Genomic DNA, 16,267 nt, shown 5'->3' with positions numbered 1-16,267 from the left:
ATGAGCCTCAAACAACCTTCTATGCAGTTATTCTTTTTTTTTCTTTTTTTTTTCAACATAAAACTAAATAGAAGCCTTATCACAATCACCTTTACACCACCGTCGGTAGCACATCTTATTAAAGAATGGTTGCTTCTGTAATTAGCAATTGCTTAATGAAAAACAGTAATTATTTACAGTTTTTTGTGAACTTTAGAGAAATGGGTGAAAAATCAACTCACACACGAAGTTGCGAACTTCTTGGGGGATGAATTTTGGTGATGACTTTCTAATAAAGATCCTCGGCATGAAATTATGACTCTTAAGTTTGTATGAACATAATAGTGACACTAATTTTTGTCTCTTAATTTTGATATTTTTGTTTAAATCCGAACTTGAACTCAGTTGTTTTCTTCTCCCATTCTTTGCAGTTTCATCTAATCATCCTCCTCCGGTTCAACCTAGGTATATAAATTATTTTAACCATGTTTTCATCATTTTTGTTTATAAATTTTTCTCATGGTTACTAAGGTTATTAACATTGGTGAAGTTTCTTCTTTGGGGAGTTGCGGTGACTCTTTCTCCTTAAAAGGAGATTTTATAAGGAGGTTTGGGCTTCTCCTCTTGTTAGGAAGGCTCCTCCAGTAATGGGGCAAATTTTTACTTAATCGCTACTCAAGTTCAAGGGAGACCTAAACGAAAGGGTGATACATGTTAAGTAGAATCTAGTACCCTGAAGAGGAAACACACAGAGAAGTTATCTCATATCTTGAGTTTCGAGTACCAGTAGTATCGGACTAGGTGAATTCCTATTCCTTCAGGTATGTCTTGATGCACCCTAATAATAGATCATAAATCTGTTCTGATAAAAAGTTAGTTACAAGTGTTTTTGGGATATATTGTCTATTTAATTTAACTCAACTATTAGATGTTTGTGTTTTGCACTAAAAAATATATTACACTAATGATACAAAAATATATGCATCGTAATTTTAAAACTTTAGTAGAATATTATTTTAATTATATTTGATAAATATTTTATCGTGCTTTTAAGAGTTAAAATAGCTCAGGATAAAGAAATCATACTTAATCAATTGAATAAAGATGATTTTACATTTACAATCACTTGTATACTATTTAAACCTTTCGTCACCTGTAGATGTTATAAAATGGATAGACATGTGAGTATGTAATAGAAATTAATACAACTTTTATGTATACATACATACTTACTCTAACCGTCCAACCGTCCCCTTTACAGGTAACATTAAACAAATTCTCCGACGTTACTATATGTACTCTGAATTTTCAGCAAGGCTAAGGACCCACCATGTGGGCCTGACAGGTGAATGATTAACTCAAAGGCTCCACACTTATTGTTAGCTGATAAATCACACTTCATTCCTTGGCTAAAACAAAGGAAAAAGAAGAAGAGGGCAGTTTTCACATTCTATTCTAAACCATCATCTTACTTATTGCAAGCATTGCATTCTAGGACCATTTCAGAAATAGAAGGATAAAGTGTTTTTAATAACTTTTTTATAATTTTTAATAAAGTATAGTGATTGATATGTTTTATACTAATAAAATAAAATAGTGATACGTATTCTGTTATAAAAAAAAATTATTTAAGAAATAAAATGAATTGAGAGAGAAAGAATGGTTAACTCTATTTAAGAAAGAAATAAAAATTATTTTTATAAGGTTAACTCTATTTTTCAAATATTGATTTCGTGGGGGAGGAAGAAGGGTCTTGAGACAAGAGAGAAAGAATGTAAAAAATGCGATAAATAAGTGAAGGATTAATTTCCTTTTGATGTTGTAAATATTGATTAACCACAGTCATTTTAAGTATTTTTTTTATAGTAACTGTAAAAGATATTTTCTACTTATACATGAAAATCTTAAATTAAATGGAGAAATAGTTAATTAACATTAAGTAAAATCTTGATTTGGAATAAAAAATATTATGAAGATAAGATATTTCACTAAAAGTAATTAATTACGTTTTGTATGAGATCAGTGATTGAGAAAGCTAACCATTATTTCATGCCAATAAAGTGATCGGAATGAAATAAAAAGTAGTGAAAAAGTTAAAGTAAAATAAAATAAAAAAGAAGAGGAAGGTGAAGATGCTTCTGAAATATTATAGTTTAATGGAAATGGTGCAAAGGCAAAAAGTAAGTAAGAAGGATGAGATAGCTTGACCCCTCCGCTAACCGCTGCACTTGTTGTGCACACGACACGCGGTCACTCATTTTTTTATAAACCAAACTGAACCAAAACCATCGCACCACTCCGCTGTTTATACTTATACACCTTAATCAATCTATCAAATCATTAAATACGATAAACCTCATGTTAAGGAAAATCATATCTAAAACTATTATTATTCTGCATTCAACCGTCATTTCAATGTCAATGTTTATTTCGAATTAAATATTGTTTTAGCATTCTAAGAATTTATTTGAGAATACTAAATCAATACACTTATCTCACCTTAAATTTTACGAAACTCGTTTGTTAAATCTTATAAAACTAGTATGTTCAATCTTACTAAACTACTAAACTATGGTTAAATCTTATAAATCTAGTATTTAAGACAACTTATTTACATATATATTATATATTAAAGATATTTCTAATTAAATGAATTTTTTTTATACATTTGTGTATTACAAATAAATCTAAAATTTATTATAAGATAATGTTTGTATGAATTTATATATTATAGTATTTTTTTTTTGAAGTTGAACTACCAAACTATATAAGAATTTGACATAAGTCTATATAACGTTTCATTCAAAAATCTGTTATTGTTTTTTCTATAAATTTTAAGCCAAAAATTATAATAAAGTCAAAGAATATTTTCACCCTTTTATATATAAGGAAAATGATATTTTGACACCAATTTTTTGATACCATTTTGACACTGCACACGTGTCAGAATGTGGTTGGACGATTTCAAATTAAAAAAAAAACTTTGGTTTTTCTCTTTTAAATATGTCTTTGCCTCAACTTTTTTTAATTTAAAATCGTCCAATCACATTCTAACATGTATGCAGTGTCAAAATGTGTCAAAAAAAAATATGTCAAAATATCATTTTCCTTTCCTATATATAAACATGGGACGACTTTATTTTATGCTAAAAAATAAGCAGCCCAAAACCTATGATGCACCAAAAACATGAACAGAGTTATAGCTGACCAATGTAATAAAAAATGGGCAGCCTCCAAAGTCAGAACTAATACGAAGAAGTTATTCTTATAAAACAAGAATCTAGGTTTAGGATTTGTATTATTTTATGAAGAGGTCGGTGTCAACATATATAAGTCATACCCCTTCTCTTACAAGCCCGTGTTATATATACACACACACATCTTCTGTTAAGATCATTGTCACTGATAACAACAGAGATATCTGCACACCAGAATCACTAGAAAGAGGGTTTCATTTGGGTATTGGATTAATCACAAGATGAATTGTTTTATGGTTTGTCAATCTCGTTTGTGGGTAGTGACCATTGTGTTCTACACATGCGTTTTGATTCCACTGATGCAGTTCAAGAGAAGCATCATGGTGTTGTTCTCTTGTGAGACCAAAGGTGTGGCCAAAGACATGGAGTTTCAGGAAACTCCTTCTTTACCTGCGGCAAGGTACCACGATTTAAAGGGCCATAGCTGTGACGCAGAGAGAGAAGAAATTTGCTCCATTTGCTTGGTGGAATATGAAGGAGAAGATGCAGTAAGCAAATTGGGAATGTGTGGCCATGTGTTTCATCTCAGTTGCATTGAACAATGGATACTTCGCAATCAATTCTCTTGTCCACTCTGTAGATCTTTTGTATTTTCTCATGTACATGCCCAGAATTAGATACATGTCTGTGTTTTGTAATTGAATTTTGTTAGATGAAAGTGTTTCTCAGAAAACATAATTCAAATGTGTTTAGGTTAATTTAGTCATATAAATTTTTCATTGAGGTTGTTCCTGTTCCTTAGTAGTTTTTGATTTAAATTAAATTTAAATAAATTTAAATAAATTGCTACATTAAAAGAAATAAAAGTAAAACTATTTTATGTTCCTTTCTTCCAAAGGAAAAAAAGAGTAAATGAACATGCAGAATTAAAAAAGAATAAAAATAGGGAAATGAAAAAGGGAAAAAAGTGAAAAAGTGAAAAGATCGAGATCACCGAGTGCAGAAGCAAAGTGGGTGGTTTGAGCAATGTGCATTGCATAGACATATAAATCGTTGAATCGAATTGAAAAGCTAAGTAATTGAATGAGCGATTGGTGTGAAGATGGAGGGAATTTGGGAGAACATCCTTCGAAACCATCAGAACTCGCTCAAATCCTTATTCCAGCGCAGCAAGCCTTCTTCGCCGGACGCCGCCTCCGCCGATGACTCTGTCAATTCCTCCAAACCCATCCCTCAGCTGTCTCCTCTCGCCAACTCCGTCGTCTCTCGCTGTTCCAAGTTATTCTCCTCACTCTTTCTCTCTCTTTTCTCATTTCGTTTTCATTTTCATTTCATTACCAATGAATGCATTTGGTGGTGTGTTCAGGATCCTTGGAATGTCCACGCAGGAATTGCAACACTGCTTCGATTCGGAACTCCTTCCCGACGTCAAAGAGCTTCTCACCTACGCTAGACACCTCTTGGAGTTCTGTTCCTACAAAGCGCTTCACAAACTCAGTGAAAGCTCAGATTTTTTAAACGACAAGGAATTCCGTCGTTTAACCTTTGACATGATGCTTGCATGGGAGGCTCCCAGCGTCTACATCCTCCCAGTTCAGTTCCTTCTCTTTTCCACGCATTCATCATCCTTTCATCATCATCATTTAATTCTTCGGTGCATTGCAGGAAACCCCCAGGTCAACTAAAGAGGAAACCGTCGGGGAGGACGATGACTCCTCCTTGTTTTATACAAGCTCCACAACTATGGCGCTTCAGGTTTCACTATCCCATTATCCTATGCTATAAAATTGAAGAGAGAAAAAAAAGCTCATATGCTGTCATCCAATCACAGATTGCCATTTAGGTTAAGGATTTTGCACTGCTTTTCAGTAACAAATTGTTATGTAGAATGAGTGTGTTGTTTTTCTTTTTTCTTTTTTGCAATAATCAACTTAGAAGTCATATCGTCATGGTTTCTGATTGGTTGACACTGGAGATATTTTTACGTTGATGGTACAGGACTATTAAACTCTAAATTTAGTAGTCATTCAAGTATGGAGTTGATGATGTGATTGCAATGTATTTTATTTAGGTTGATGACAAGAAGACGGTTGGTCAAGAGGCTTTCTCGCGGATTGCTCCTGTGTGTGTTTCCATTGCTGATGTTGTAACTGTTCACAATCTCTTTCATGCACTTACCAGTACTTCCGCACACAGGCTTCATTTTCTTGTTTATGACAAATACCTAAGATCCCTTGATAAGTACGATTACTGTTTCTTCCTTCCACTTGGTTACCTTTTTTGTGTACTTCCTGCATTGCTGAACCTTTGTCTTTAATAACAACCAAAAGTGCTGTGTGATCCATGTAGTTAACCTCACCCGATGGAATAAGGTTTTGTTGTTGTTGTTATTTGTGTACTTGACACTAGTTGCACGCAGGGTTATAAAGAATTCTAAGAATATGATGTCTGCGTCTGTTGGAAATATTCAACTTGCTGACGAGGAGATTGTCCTTGATATTGACGGGACAATTCCAACTCAACCTGTTCTTCAGCATATTGGAATCGTTGCATGGCCTGGTGAGTCGTTTATTCTAATACCCCAAAACCGATTTTATTCGTTGAAATAGTCTAGTTGTCCATGCTGATTTTAGTTCTCCAACATGTTGGAATTTATTACTATGATTATTACAGATTCAAATAGCTTGTATGGTTGGTTAGCAACTCTCACTATTTAACACAATGCTGCTGGAGTCATTGAGCTACTAAGAGCCCAATTAGTCACCAAGGGCTGCACTCAAATATTTGTAGTTAATTACTTCTAGAACATTCCCTTAGTTGCTTTTTTTGCACTAATTAAAGGGAAACCCTTGTGCTGGTTAGTTATCATGAATGTCTGTTTGCATGAAAAAAATCATGGAATAATCTCCTGCATTTATGCTCAAGGGATGTCTTTTTAGGACCTTAATTAGAAGCTGATTTGTAGAATCCCGCAAATTGGATTGTGTGGAATGAATTAAATTATTTTAGATCACCTTTCCTTGCTGCTTTGTGTCTGACTAGGAACCCATTTTCATCTTGCTAAGTAATGATCCATACATGTTTTCCACCTTACTCAGTCGAACCTCAATTTTCTGACCTTTTTAGGGCGGTTGACCCTGACCAATTATGCTCTGTACTTTGAGTCGCTGGGAGTTGGTATATATGAGAAACCTGTTCGATATGATCTGTGCTCAGACTTGAAACAGGTCATAAAGCCTGATCTAACTGGACCCCTTGGTGCTCGCCTGTTTGATAAAGCTGTGATGTACAAGTCAACTTCTGTGTATGTTATCTGTTGACAAATTTCACCATACTTGTCTGTACATTTCATTACCTGTCCACTTGAATTTTATGATTTTTCACTATGTATTGACAGAGCAGAGCCTGCATATTTTGAATTTCCTGAATTTAAAGCAAACTTGCGTCGTGACTATTGGTTGGACATTAGTCTGGAGATCTTACGTGCACACAAGTTTATCAGGAAATACAACCTTAAAGAGACACAAAAACTAGAAGTACTTGCCAGGGCTATTCTGGGCATTTTCCGTTATCGTGCAGTTAGAGAAGCTTTCCGGTTTTTCTCATCCCACTATAAAACTTTACTTACTTTTAACCTAGCTGAAAATCTTCCACGGGGAGACCTAATCTTGGAAACCATTGCACATAACTTAGCAAATTTGACTGCTGTTTCTGGTAAACGTGATGTTCCTGCCTCTAAAGATACAAAAGGGCATCTATCAGTGTCTCCAGCTGCAGTTATGGCACTTTTCTATCTTGGATTCAGATCAAAAATGATGGTTGATATTTGTGAGGGAACAATTTTTGTTAGTGATATGCGGGTTGGTGAGATACATCCCTTGGAAATTGCAGTGAAAAAGTCCCTTCTGGACACTGGAAAAGCTGAAGCTGCACAAGCAACCGTGGACCAAGTGAAGGTGGAGGGAATTGATACAAATGTTGCTGTAATGAAGGTTCACTATTATTTACATTCCATACTCCTTTATTTTTTTGGAAAGAATAAATCTGAGCTCCTTTGATCATGGAAATTATAGTGAAGTTAAGATATTAATTAGAAAGGAAACTAACACGAATTTGTTATAATATGCTTTATATCCTCACTTAGTTAGATATAGCTTTGTTGTTGTCGTTGTCGAAATATGCTGCAACTAGAATTGAAAATGCTCCTTCATCTCGTTATTTTGCTTCATACTTGAAATGTATTTCAATTTTAAACCTGAAAATATGTAAACTGGGTTGGCTTAGGATATATCCATTGAATTACTTAGCTTCTCAAACTCAAAATATAAAGTTTCCCAAGTGGATGATGGAAAAATAAAAGGAACTAATATTTTTTGTATGTGGTATGGTTAATTCTTTTAACTCTTTGTAGGAACTACTATTGCCCGTCATTGTATCTGCTAACCGACTACGGCTGTTGGCCTCATGGAAAGACTTCTACCAATCGGCAGCCTTTTTGCTACTCACATGTTATATGATTATAAGGTAATTGTTTTATTGTAAAATCAGCATATGATTGGATTTGGCCCACATTAACATCCTCTGTCATTTTATATCTGTCTTTTTAAATTGGTGAGTTCTGTATAAATGTCAGTACCTCTCTCATTTTTTGTTAATAGGTAGCATTCATTCTCAACTCTATCACATTCTGATTTACAAAACAGATTTTTTTCTTTCCCAACATTACAAAAGGGTTTTGTGTTGTTTCTTTTCTCAATTTTTGTCCCGTCAATTATAAATCTAATAATCATAACCACTTGATCTAAATCCCTTAAGGGTGTGTTCACTTTTGAAGATGAATTTTAGGAAGAGGGAGTGGGTGGATTTGAGTAGATTTAGAAGTAAAGTTTGTTTCCTTTCTTTTAAAGGATTTGGAAGTGAAAGTGAGTGGATTTGGAGGTAAAGATTGTGAGAATTTGTAAGTGATTTGATTGATATGATAAATAAAAAAAAGTTTTAATAGATTAAAATATAAAGTTACCATTTTGCGATTAAGGTAAAAATTAATATTTTATTAATAATAATATTATTATTATTTATTAGTATTATTACTATTATTATACATGTAATATATATTATTATTATTTATTATTATTATATAATATAATTATTACATATTTTTTTAGACTTGTCTTGAAGAAATTTTAATATTTATAATCCTATTACTCTCAAAGGTCCCTGAATATGGTAAATGGATCAAGAATCACAACAAGCTAATAAATTAAGAACCCACACATATGCATGCTCATGGAATCGGTTCCACAAACCCCAAAACCAATTCCCTTGCCTTTAACCCTTCATGGAAATGGTTCCACTGCACCCAAAACCGAATCGTAACACTCCACTGTCACACAACCATTCATGAAACGCGTTCCAGGACCACCTTCCCATTGCCTTCACCACCATGGAGGTCCACCACTCGACCACCCACGCTGCTATTGGGTTACACTCATCACACCATGTGACCTCCTATGGAACTCACCTCAAACATTGTGAAGTGAATTCCACACTATTTCCACCAACACACAGACAAAACTACGAAACAAAAGTTCCCACCTCTTAGAACTAATAAACTGAACCACCCACCTTAATATAGTAGGAACATTATTGTAAATCAATCACTATCACTCTCAAATCTGTTCAACACGAGAGATGGAAGGACGACGTGATCTTGCTAATCCGTGCTCTCCATCACTCGCAAATCGTTGGAAACAAACACCATTAATCATCACTAATATGCTTCATGTAATCTACTTGAATTGTAAATTAGTGCAAACGGACGCGCCCTAAGATAATGGGTAAGACACAACAATGATTTCCTTAGTTTATTAGCATTTTCCTCACACATATAAATGGACAAAGCTCAAGTTGATCACTATTCGGTGTTGAGTTTTATGTATTGATTATTGAGAAATAATTGTAAATTAAACCAGATTACAGTACAAGAGACTCAAGAAACACAAAATGCAAAGAAACAAATCAATATGGAAGGATATTAATCAAATGACTAAAATGTACTTTTTATGTTATTTAACGAGTGCATGTCTGATGTTACGTCTAATCACTTGTCCTGCCTTGAATCTGTCAATGATGTTTCTCGCACCATTCTGCAACAGGGGGTGGATCCAGTACCTTCTGCCATCCATTTTTGTGTTTGTTGCAATTCTCATGCTCTGGAGAAGGTATTTCAGAAAGGGAAGGTCATTAGAAGCCTTCATAGTAACTCCTCCCGCAAATCGAAATGCTGTAGAACAACTGCTCACACTACAAGAGGCGATTACACATTTTGAAGCAGTCATTCAAGCTGCAAATATTACTCTCCTAAAGTTGAGAGCTCTTCTACTTGCGATCTTACCACAGGTGAGTATCCTAGTCATGCTCTATTTCTACAATGAAAAAAACAAAACAAAATGTTGTGCATGTAGCTGGTCGCATACATAATGAGGTTTGTGCAGCGTTTCATAAACCAATGTGAATGAAGTAGATATATTATTACCTAAAAAAGATTCCTCAAAGAGTTAACCTTTTTCTGAAGTTTAGCTTTTGTTGTGCAGGCAACAGAGAAGGTTGCTGTAATACTTGTATTCATAGCAGCTGTGTTTGCTTTTGTTCCTCCAAAATATATCTTTTTGGTAGTATTCCTTGAGTATTACACAAGGGAGATGCCGTGTAGGAAGGAAAGTAGTGATAGATGGATAAGGCGGATTAGAGAATGGTGGATCAGAATACCAGCTGCTCCTGTCCAGCTCATTAAGCCTGAAGACTCCAAAAAAAGAAAATGATTTCATACGCCCAAAAGCTTCACATCAATTTCTGGGTAACTATCATTAATTTACCATATTATTTAGTTCCTTCATTCTTCTTTTTTTGTCTATTCTTCAAGTAAGAATCCTTCTCGTGTTTGGCAGCAAAGTTGTATATTACTCTTACCTCTTCCATGCTTCCTCAGGTAGTTTGAATCTTTTGTACGGCATCACACTGATGTGCTAAAGAAGTTTTGACAAAAACAAGCATATTTTCGATGTCATTACCTTTAAAATTCAGTAGATATAATAATCAATATATTGATGTAATAGAATTTGCTCTAGGCATGACTAAATACTGGATTGTGGGAAAAATATGTAAATACCCAAAACTGATCCTACGAAAACGTAGTCATTCAATTTATTCTTGAGTAAACACCACACAATTCTCAAAACTGAACGAGTCATTTTAATCTTTCTTTGACGTTCAGTAAGTATTTTTTTCAAGATTCAATTTAGCTCGTTAATAGTTTGTTGTAGACTAATTAACACGCATGTATTTATTTTTTTGAAAAAACTGATTATTTATTAAAATTAGAAATAAAATAACTAATGGAACAACATATTTTGTGTTTATAATCTTCAAAAAAATTGATGATTTTTTATTTCTTCAAGTTTTTTTAGTAACAAATTGGATGTTTCGTAAAAAAAAAAAATGTTCATCTCTCTTTACATGTTCACTTCGTAAAAAAACGAAATAGTAATACAATGTTTCCCCCCTTTTACATATATCACAAGATAATGTGAATAATATTTGCACATAATTCCTTCATTTCGCAATGGCCTTTCATAACTCCTGTATCCTGGAAAAAACACCCAGGAGATCCAATTTGCACGAGTTCTGAAATCTTCTCTACTTCTGACAGAATATAGACTACTTGATTCTCTTTTATACATTTTCTGGCCAGAACTCTCTGAAAAAAGCTCGTTCAAACTCCTTCTCTTGCATTTTCTTCTCCAACTCCTGCATCTTTCTCATCCGTTTAGACAATGTTTTGCTTTTCTTTTTAGGTAAATGATCCTGAAATTATTTACAGCCAATCAAAAGCAGTAAATCATTACCAGTATAAAAATAATGATGCCACCACATTAACTTCTAAATATTGTATTCATATTAACAGTCTAAAAAAATGCAAAAATTTACAAATACAGTAAGTTCAAACACGCCTCAACGATCCAACAGTGTAGAACTCTAGTACACTAATTTTGCCAGAGTGGGAATAAATTATTTTCATTTATTCTTCGTCTCATTTTCTAACTTGGTTTAAGCTTTTCTTTTTTACTTGGAAAGGAAGAGGAAAAAATCTTCCCCTTCAATAAACTTATATGTACAAATTCTCATAGTATATTCCCAGTAACATGAGAATGTCAAATATTCAAAATCAATGGTTTTAGTGCCTTATTGATAAAAACCAGAATTAGATCCTCTCGTCGTGACACATGTTCTAATATAAAATTTTATAACAGAGGTTAATTTAGACACATCCCAATTATATTCAACAGTTCAAAATTTCCCCAATTTGGAAATAAACGGCCAGTGGTTGTTTTCAGGTACTGTTTGCAGTAACACAGAGAATGCATCCTTTCAAGGTTGCCAAACTAGCAAGTTAGTTTACAATTCCAGGGATGAAAATGAGTTGAACCACATGAAAGAATCATTTGTCTCAAGCAAACTTGGTCAGATTCAAACTTATGAGTCTAAGCCTCAACACCAAAAGAATACCCTCCAGAACAACTCCATTTGGTTAGTGTTCCTTCAAGTTTTCTTCTTGAACACCCGCGCCAAATTTTACAAAATATAAATAAAAAAAAGGAATTTAAAGAATTAGTCTATTTCAATCAATTAAACTTGGAACCAACATTCTTAATACAACCTTTGCCGGTCATCCTCCAACTCCAAACAAAAAGGTAGTATTTTCATGGTTATGTCATGCTTCTGGATATGTCAAGCCAGAGTTCTTTCTACCACTTAAAATTTGTTTATGTAAATTTTTACACAATAGATGCAAACAGAGACATGGTATAAAACCCTAGACAGTGATCTAAAACACAATCTTAAGAAAATATTACCTGTTCACTGGTCCCTTTAGAGGAATCGCTATGATCCGGTTTCACTTTCACGGCCTTTTTCTTCCCTTTTTCTGCTCCCAAACCTCGTTTATTATTCTTTACATAAGTTTCCACAGGTTCTAATCTACCCTGTTTCCATAACAAATTATTCGTCAGAATTTATTGTAATCATCAAAATGGTTATGCTATTTTTGTTCCCCAAGCATGTGTTTTTGAATTAAGAACATTTAATGCCCAGGTAAAGTGTTACTCTCTATCTCTCCTAAGTGATTCCTAAAGTAAAAAAAACTACAAAAGTAATCTCCCAAGAATTAGAAATCATGAAAATGGTCTATTTTGAACTAATACGAATCAACAGAAGGGTTGAATGTTACGAATTCAACATTTACAAATATTTATTTGAGAGAAAATTCCATCATTCAGATAGAAAAAGAGAGAGTAAGAAAAAAAACCTGCTCAGATACTCCAAGACCAGTCCCTTCTTTCCAACCTTGTTTCTTCAATAGCTGCATAAAACAGCACCCCAAATTATATTTTCACGAACCGAGAGAAAAGAAATTATAAAACCCAAAAAGAACCACAGCACATAAAATGAAATAAAGCTAAGAAGGAAAGTACCTGAAATCCAATATTGGAAGAATTTATTGCCGTTGCTGAACCCGACATCTCTTCCATGGCTTTTCGACCTTAATCTGCATACCCAATTAAACAACAAACATTCATACACTGGAAAAATCATGATCAAATCAAAGCATTTAAAAGTTCCAAAAATTCTTTTTGAAAATTTGATCATTTAATTCCTAAACCCCTTTTCCTGTTTCAATTACGACTTTACAACCGTCGAAAAAACCACATCCCCAGCTCACAAACACCCACAAGACTAACCGAAAGAATTGAGTATGAATTTGGAGTATGTTGCTACCTACCTCGGAACTGGTCAGAATTTAGGAGAAACAAATTGTCGCGTTTTTCTTTTAATTTTACCCCCTTCTCCAAATTTAAGTTTTGCTCTTTTTCATTTGTTTTTCAATTTATTTTTTTAGTTTTAAGTTATTATAAATAAAGAAGCCAGAAATCCCTAATGGGCTGAAATTTTAGGACTTTAAACTTGGGATTTTGCTTTCTGCACCTCTATGTTAATAGGGAAATTAATAACATTTTTCCGAAATCATATACATCCATTCAATCCTTTATTCAAATCAATTATTAATTTCTCCAATAAAAAATAATCACAGATTAACCCTATTCATAATACACATACAGAGAAAAAAAAACCAATATAATTCTCCCTTACCTCTTACTTTTCACTTTTTTTTTTTTCAAAATTCAATCTTTAAAACATTCTTCTTCCTTCCTTAAACTTTTTTCCTATTTATAAATAACCCTAAAGCCTAATATTATAATATTTATAAAAAAATATATAATATTTTATTCTTATTTATTATTATCTAACAATAATATATGTCACTATATAAAAATATCGCATAACATCTCTTAATTTTTTTAATTTATAATAATATTTAAAAATATCAATTAATATCTAATATTTTTATTCTAATTAAATAATTATTTATCAAATCTTATTTCTCAAAAAGATAAATCTTTTAAATTAAAACTAATCCTTTAAATTATACTCAAAAAATTTAACCATGTTTTTATAATTTTTTCATAACATTAAAATGTTTAGGATTTCTTCACCATTTTTCTTTCTTTCGACTCTTTTTTTTTTGGCATTTTTTCAGTTGCGCTGTGGATAAACTTTCAATTCAACTCATTTGGTTTTCCATTCATCTACTCACTCACCTTGTTTGTTGTTTCCCTTTCGCAGAACTTTGAATGAAGCAATGGCGCTGCCACATGCCATCACTCTGCCCTTCTCCTCTATCGTTTCATCTAGGGTTTCAAAACAGAGCTCCAATTCATGTTTTCTTCCCTTAAGCCTGGTAAGTATATTAGTATCTTCTCCTTCCAATTTTTCTAGGACCCTTTTGGTTAAAATCAATTTCTTCATAGGTTAATCAGAGGAGAAGAAAATAAGAAGGCAAAAAGGAAACGAATTGAGATTTAATGGAATATTTTGTATAAAAGTTCAGGCGTTTAGTTTTCTTTTAACTTGCAATTCATTTTCATCGTCTTATGTTCCTTTTCTCCGAAGTGTTTATGGAGAAACTCATTCAATTAAGGTCTAAGTTTTGAGTGTTATCTCATATAAGTTTGATAAACTGTTATATTTCTCTCAAACAGGATGGTGATAGCAGAAGAATAAGAATCTCAAGCAGAGTCCAAGCACTCAAATCTGACGGTGGTAAATGGAAGAGAGGGAAAGAAACATCTAGTGACTCTGATGATGACGATGACGATGATGCAACAACTGGGTCTGCTAAAAATGACCCTTACCTTATGAGTCTGGAGGAGAGGCTGGAATGGAGGAGGGCGATAAGACAGGTGTTGGATAAGGAACCCAATGTAGAAGAGGAATTAGACCCTGAGGAAAAGAAGAAAAAACTGCAGAAGCTTATGGATGATTACTCTCTTGTTGTGGATGAGGATGATCCAAACTGGCCCGAAGATGCTGATGGCTGGGGATTCAGCTTGGGTCAGTTTTTTGACAAAATTACTATTAAGAACCAGAAAAAGGATGATGACAATGACGATGATGTTGACCGTCCGGAAATAGTGTGGCAAGATGATAATTACATTCGTCCTATCAAAGACATAAAGACTTCAGAATGGGAGGAGACAGTATTCAAAGACATAAGTCCCTTGATTGTTCTTGTGCACAATCGATATAGAAGGTTAACATCAAGCTGCTGTTTATTTTGTACACTTTGCAATCAAATAAAAGTAAAAAAGTTTTTGATTTTATTTTTAGGCCAAAGGAGAATGAAAAAATTCGGGAGGAACTGGAGAAGGCTGTGCACATCATATGGAACTGCAGATTACCTTCACCAAGAGTAAGTAGTCAGTAAAATTTTATACCTTTGGTTCCTGCTACTTTAGCATGAGATGTTTTTCTTTTCTTTTGTTCACGACCTTGCACTTCTCTTATGAAAGTGTGTTGCAATTGATGCTGTTGTTGAGACTGAACTGGTAGATGCACTAAAAGTATCAGTATTCCCAGAGATTATGTTCACTAAAGCCGGCAAGATTTTATTCCGTGACAAAGGTATATATTACACAAAATATTTTAAAAAGAAAAGAAATTTATGTTTCCCGTTTCTTAATCCCTTTCCTTCTGACTTTGCATAACTTCCATTTGGTGATCTCTCAGCCATTCGCACCGCAGAAGAGTGGTCAAAAGTCATGGCTTACTTTTACTATGGAGCAGCTAAGCCACCCTGTTTGAATAATGTGAAATTTTCCCAAGAAAATATTCCTTCTGTTGTCACTAATAATCCAGTGTCCTGAAAAATCAAGGGTCCAAATTTTGAGCTCATCGTGTTGAAATATTTCATGGTAAAGATGCCTCTGACATTAGCCTTTGTATAATGAATGCAAGGGGAATGTATAGCTCTATTGAATGCACATAATATGATGAGAGGCAAGAAATTTGTTAGGGCTGGCTCTTTTGATGAGTGTCCATGGAAGCCAACTGAGGAAATGAGCATTACACTTAGGTTGTTGGGATGAAAGAAAAAATGAACATGGAAGATGAAAAATCGAGACAAGATGAAAAAACGAGCATTACACTTATTCTGAGGATTCATTGAGTCATTTTTCGTATAAATGAGAGTTATTTGTAATAGATATATTAAAGGGTGGTAGGAAGTAGTATTGGCTAACAATACTGTATGAGGTTTTGATAGTTAGACTTTGACAGAAAATAGAATATGGTGGCAAGTAGTTTTATGATTGCATAAAATAATTCATTTTTCTCTGTTAAATCAAATTAACGTGGTAGGAAGTAGCAAGTAGTATTTAATGTGTTTTGAAAAACTGTTTCTGACGGTAAGTAATATCTATTCAAACAAATTACAAAAGAAATCACAAAACTGGGGAATAATTAATTTATAGAAATTACAAAACCAACTTGAACAAGAACATATTTAATGATGTTTTTTCTCTTAAAAAGTAAAAGTCTAAAATATTTATCATTTTCTTTTTATTCTACATATAAACTTATTAGTAAGAAGTATTACTTGGATTTTTAATTTAAATAAAACCTTAGTTTAATTTTTA

General features: G+C 33.4%; 3 protein-coding genes across 7 annotated transcripts; 2 read left to right on the top strand and 1 right to left on the bottom strand.

Annotated features, from left to right (window-relative positions):
* Nucleotides 1-4,089: 4,089 nt before the first annotated feature.
* Nucleotides 4,090-10,396, top strand: LOC106769765. 3 transcript variants are annotated; one of them, XM_022785819.1, is made up of 11 exons: nucleotides 4,090-4,454; nucleotides 4,543-4,768; nucleotides 4,842-4,931; nucleotides 5,248-5,417; nucleotides 5,596-5,735; nucleotides 6,303-6,480; nucleotides 6,574-7,168; nucleotides 7,588-7,700; nucleotides 9,332-9,575; nucleotides 9,770-10,032; nucleotides 10,124-10,396. In XM_022785819.1, the coding sequence occupies exons 1-10, from the start codon at nucleotides 4,279-4,281 to the stop codon at nucleotides 9,995-9,997; spliced, it is 2,160 nt and encodes a 719-aa protein (XP_022641540.1). In that variant the 5' UTR covers nucleotides 4,090-4,278; the 3' UTR covers nucleotides 9,998-10,032; nucleotides 10,124-10,396. The 3 variants fall into 3 exon arrangements, with proteins under 3 accessions (XP_022641540.1, XP_014510994.1, XP_022641539.1); XM_014655508.2 differs by having other exon boundaries at nucleotides 4,091-4,454; nucleotides 10,165-10,396; XM_022785818.1 differs by having other exon boundaries at nucleotides 4,091-4,454; nucleotides 9,770-10,396.
* A 261-nt stretch (nucleotides 10,397-10,657) lies between these two features.
* LOC106771423 (G patch domain and ankyrin repeat-containing protein 1 homolog) lies at nucleotides 10,658-13,145 on the bottom strand. Of its 3 annotated transcripts, none has more exons than XM_014657397.2 (5): nucleotides 13,015-13,145; nucleotides 12,707-12,780; nucleotides 12,541-12,594; nucleotides 12,089-12,217; nucleotides 10,658-11,039 (listed from the first exon to the last, which is right to left on the bottom strand). In XM_014657397.2, the coding sequence occupies exons 2-5, from the start codon at nucleotides 12,761-12,763 to the stop codon at nucleotides 10,908-10,910; spliced, it is 372 nt and encodes a 123-aa protein (XP_014512883.1). In that variant the 5' UTR covers nucleotides 12,764-12,780; nucleotides 13,015-13,145; the 3' UTR covers nucleotides 10,658-10,907. The 3 variants fall into 3 exon arrangements, with proteins under 3 accessions (XP_014512883.1, XP_022641537.1, XP_022641538.1); XM_022785816.1 differs by having other exon boundaries at nucleotides 13,011-13,043; XM_022785817.1 differs by lacking the exon at nucleotides 13,015-13,145 and adding an exon at nucleotides 12,889-12,940.
* Nucleotides 13,146-13,803: 658 nt separating this feature from the next.
* Nucleotides 13,804-15,972, top strand: LOC106771042 (thioredoxin-like fold domain-containing protein MRL7L, chloroplastic). The gene is made up of 5 exons (XM_014656923.2): nucleotides 13,804-14,031; nucleotides 14,333-14,883; nucleotides 14,961-15,042; nucleotides 15,143-15,254; nucleotides 15,360-15,972. The coding sequence occupies exons 1-5, from the start codon at nucleotides 13,933-13,935 to the stop codon at nucleotides 15,494-15,496; spliced, it is 981 nt and encodes a 326-aa protein (XP_014512409.1). The 5' UTR covers nucleotides 13,804-13,932; the 3' UTR covers nucleotides 15,497-15,972.
* Nucleotides 15,973-16,267: the final 295 nt, after the last annotated feature.

Source organism: Vigna radiata, chromosome 8 (genome assembly GCF_000741045.1).
Source record: "Vigna radiata var. radiata cultivar VC1973A chromosome 8, Vradiata_ver6, whole genome shotgun sequence".
NCBI classification, from domain to species: Eukaryota; Viridiplantae; Streptophyta; class Magnoliopsida; order Fabales; family Fabaceae; genus Vigna; species Vigna radiata.
This window is presented reverse-complemented; position numbering and strand designations above follow the sequence as displayed.

Excerpts from the sequence above, each read along its gene's own strand:
- LOC106769765 (XM_022785819.1), top strand. The coding sequence starts at position 4,279 with ATGGAGGGAATTTGGGAGAACATCCTTCGAAACCATCAGAACTCGCTC. Across the intron at positions 5,418-5,595 it reads TACCTAAGATCCCTTGATAA|GGTTATAAAGAATTCTAAGA; the intron begins GTACGATTACTG and ends AGTTGCACGCAG. Across the intron at positions 9,576-9,769 it reads TACTTGCGATCTTACCACAG|GCAACAGAGAAGGTTGCTGT; the intron begins GTGAGTATCCTA and ends TTTGTTGTGCAG.
- LOC106771423 (XM_014657397.2), bottom strand. The coding sequence starts at position 12,763 with ATGGAAGAGATGTCGGGTTCAGCAACGGCAATAAATTCTTCCAATATT. Across the intron at positions 12,595-12,706 it reads CTTCCAATATTGGATTTCAG|CTATTGAAGAAACAAGGTTG; the intron begins GTACTTTCCTTC and ends TGTTTTATGCAG. Across the intron at positions 12,218-12,540 it reads GTCTTGGAGTATCTGAGCAG|GGTAGATTAGAACCTGTGGA; the intron begins GTTTTTTTTCTT and ends TTATGGAAACAG.
- LOC106771042 (XM_014656923.2), top strand. The coding sequence starts at position 13,933 with ATGGCGCTGCCACATGCCATCACTCTGCCCTTCTCCTCTATCGTTTCA. Across the intron at positions 14,032-14,332 it reads GTTTTCTTCCCTTAAGCCTG|GATGGTGATAGCAGAAGAAT; the intron begins GTAAGTATATTA and ends TCTCTCAAACAG. Across the intron at positions 14,884-14,960 it reads GTGCACAATCGATATAGAAG|GCCAAAGGAGAATGAAAAAA; the intron begins GTTAACATCAAG and ends TTTTATTTTTAG.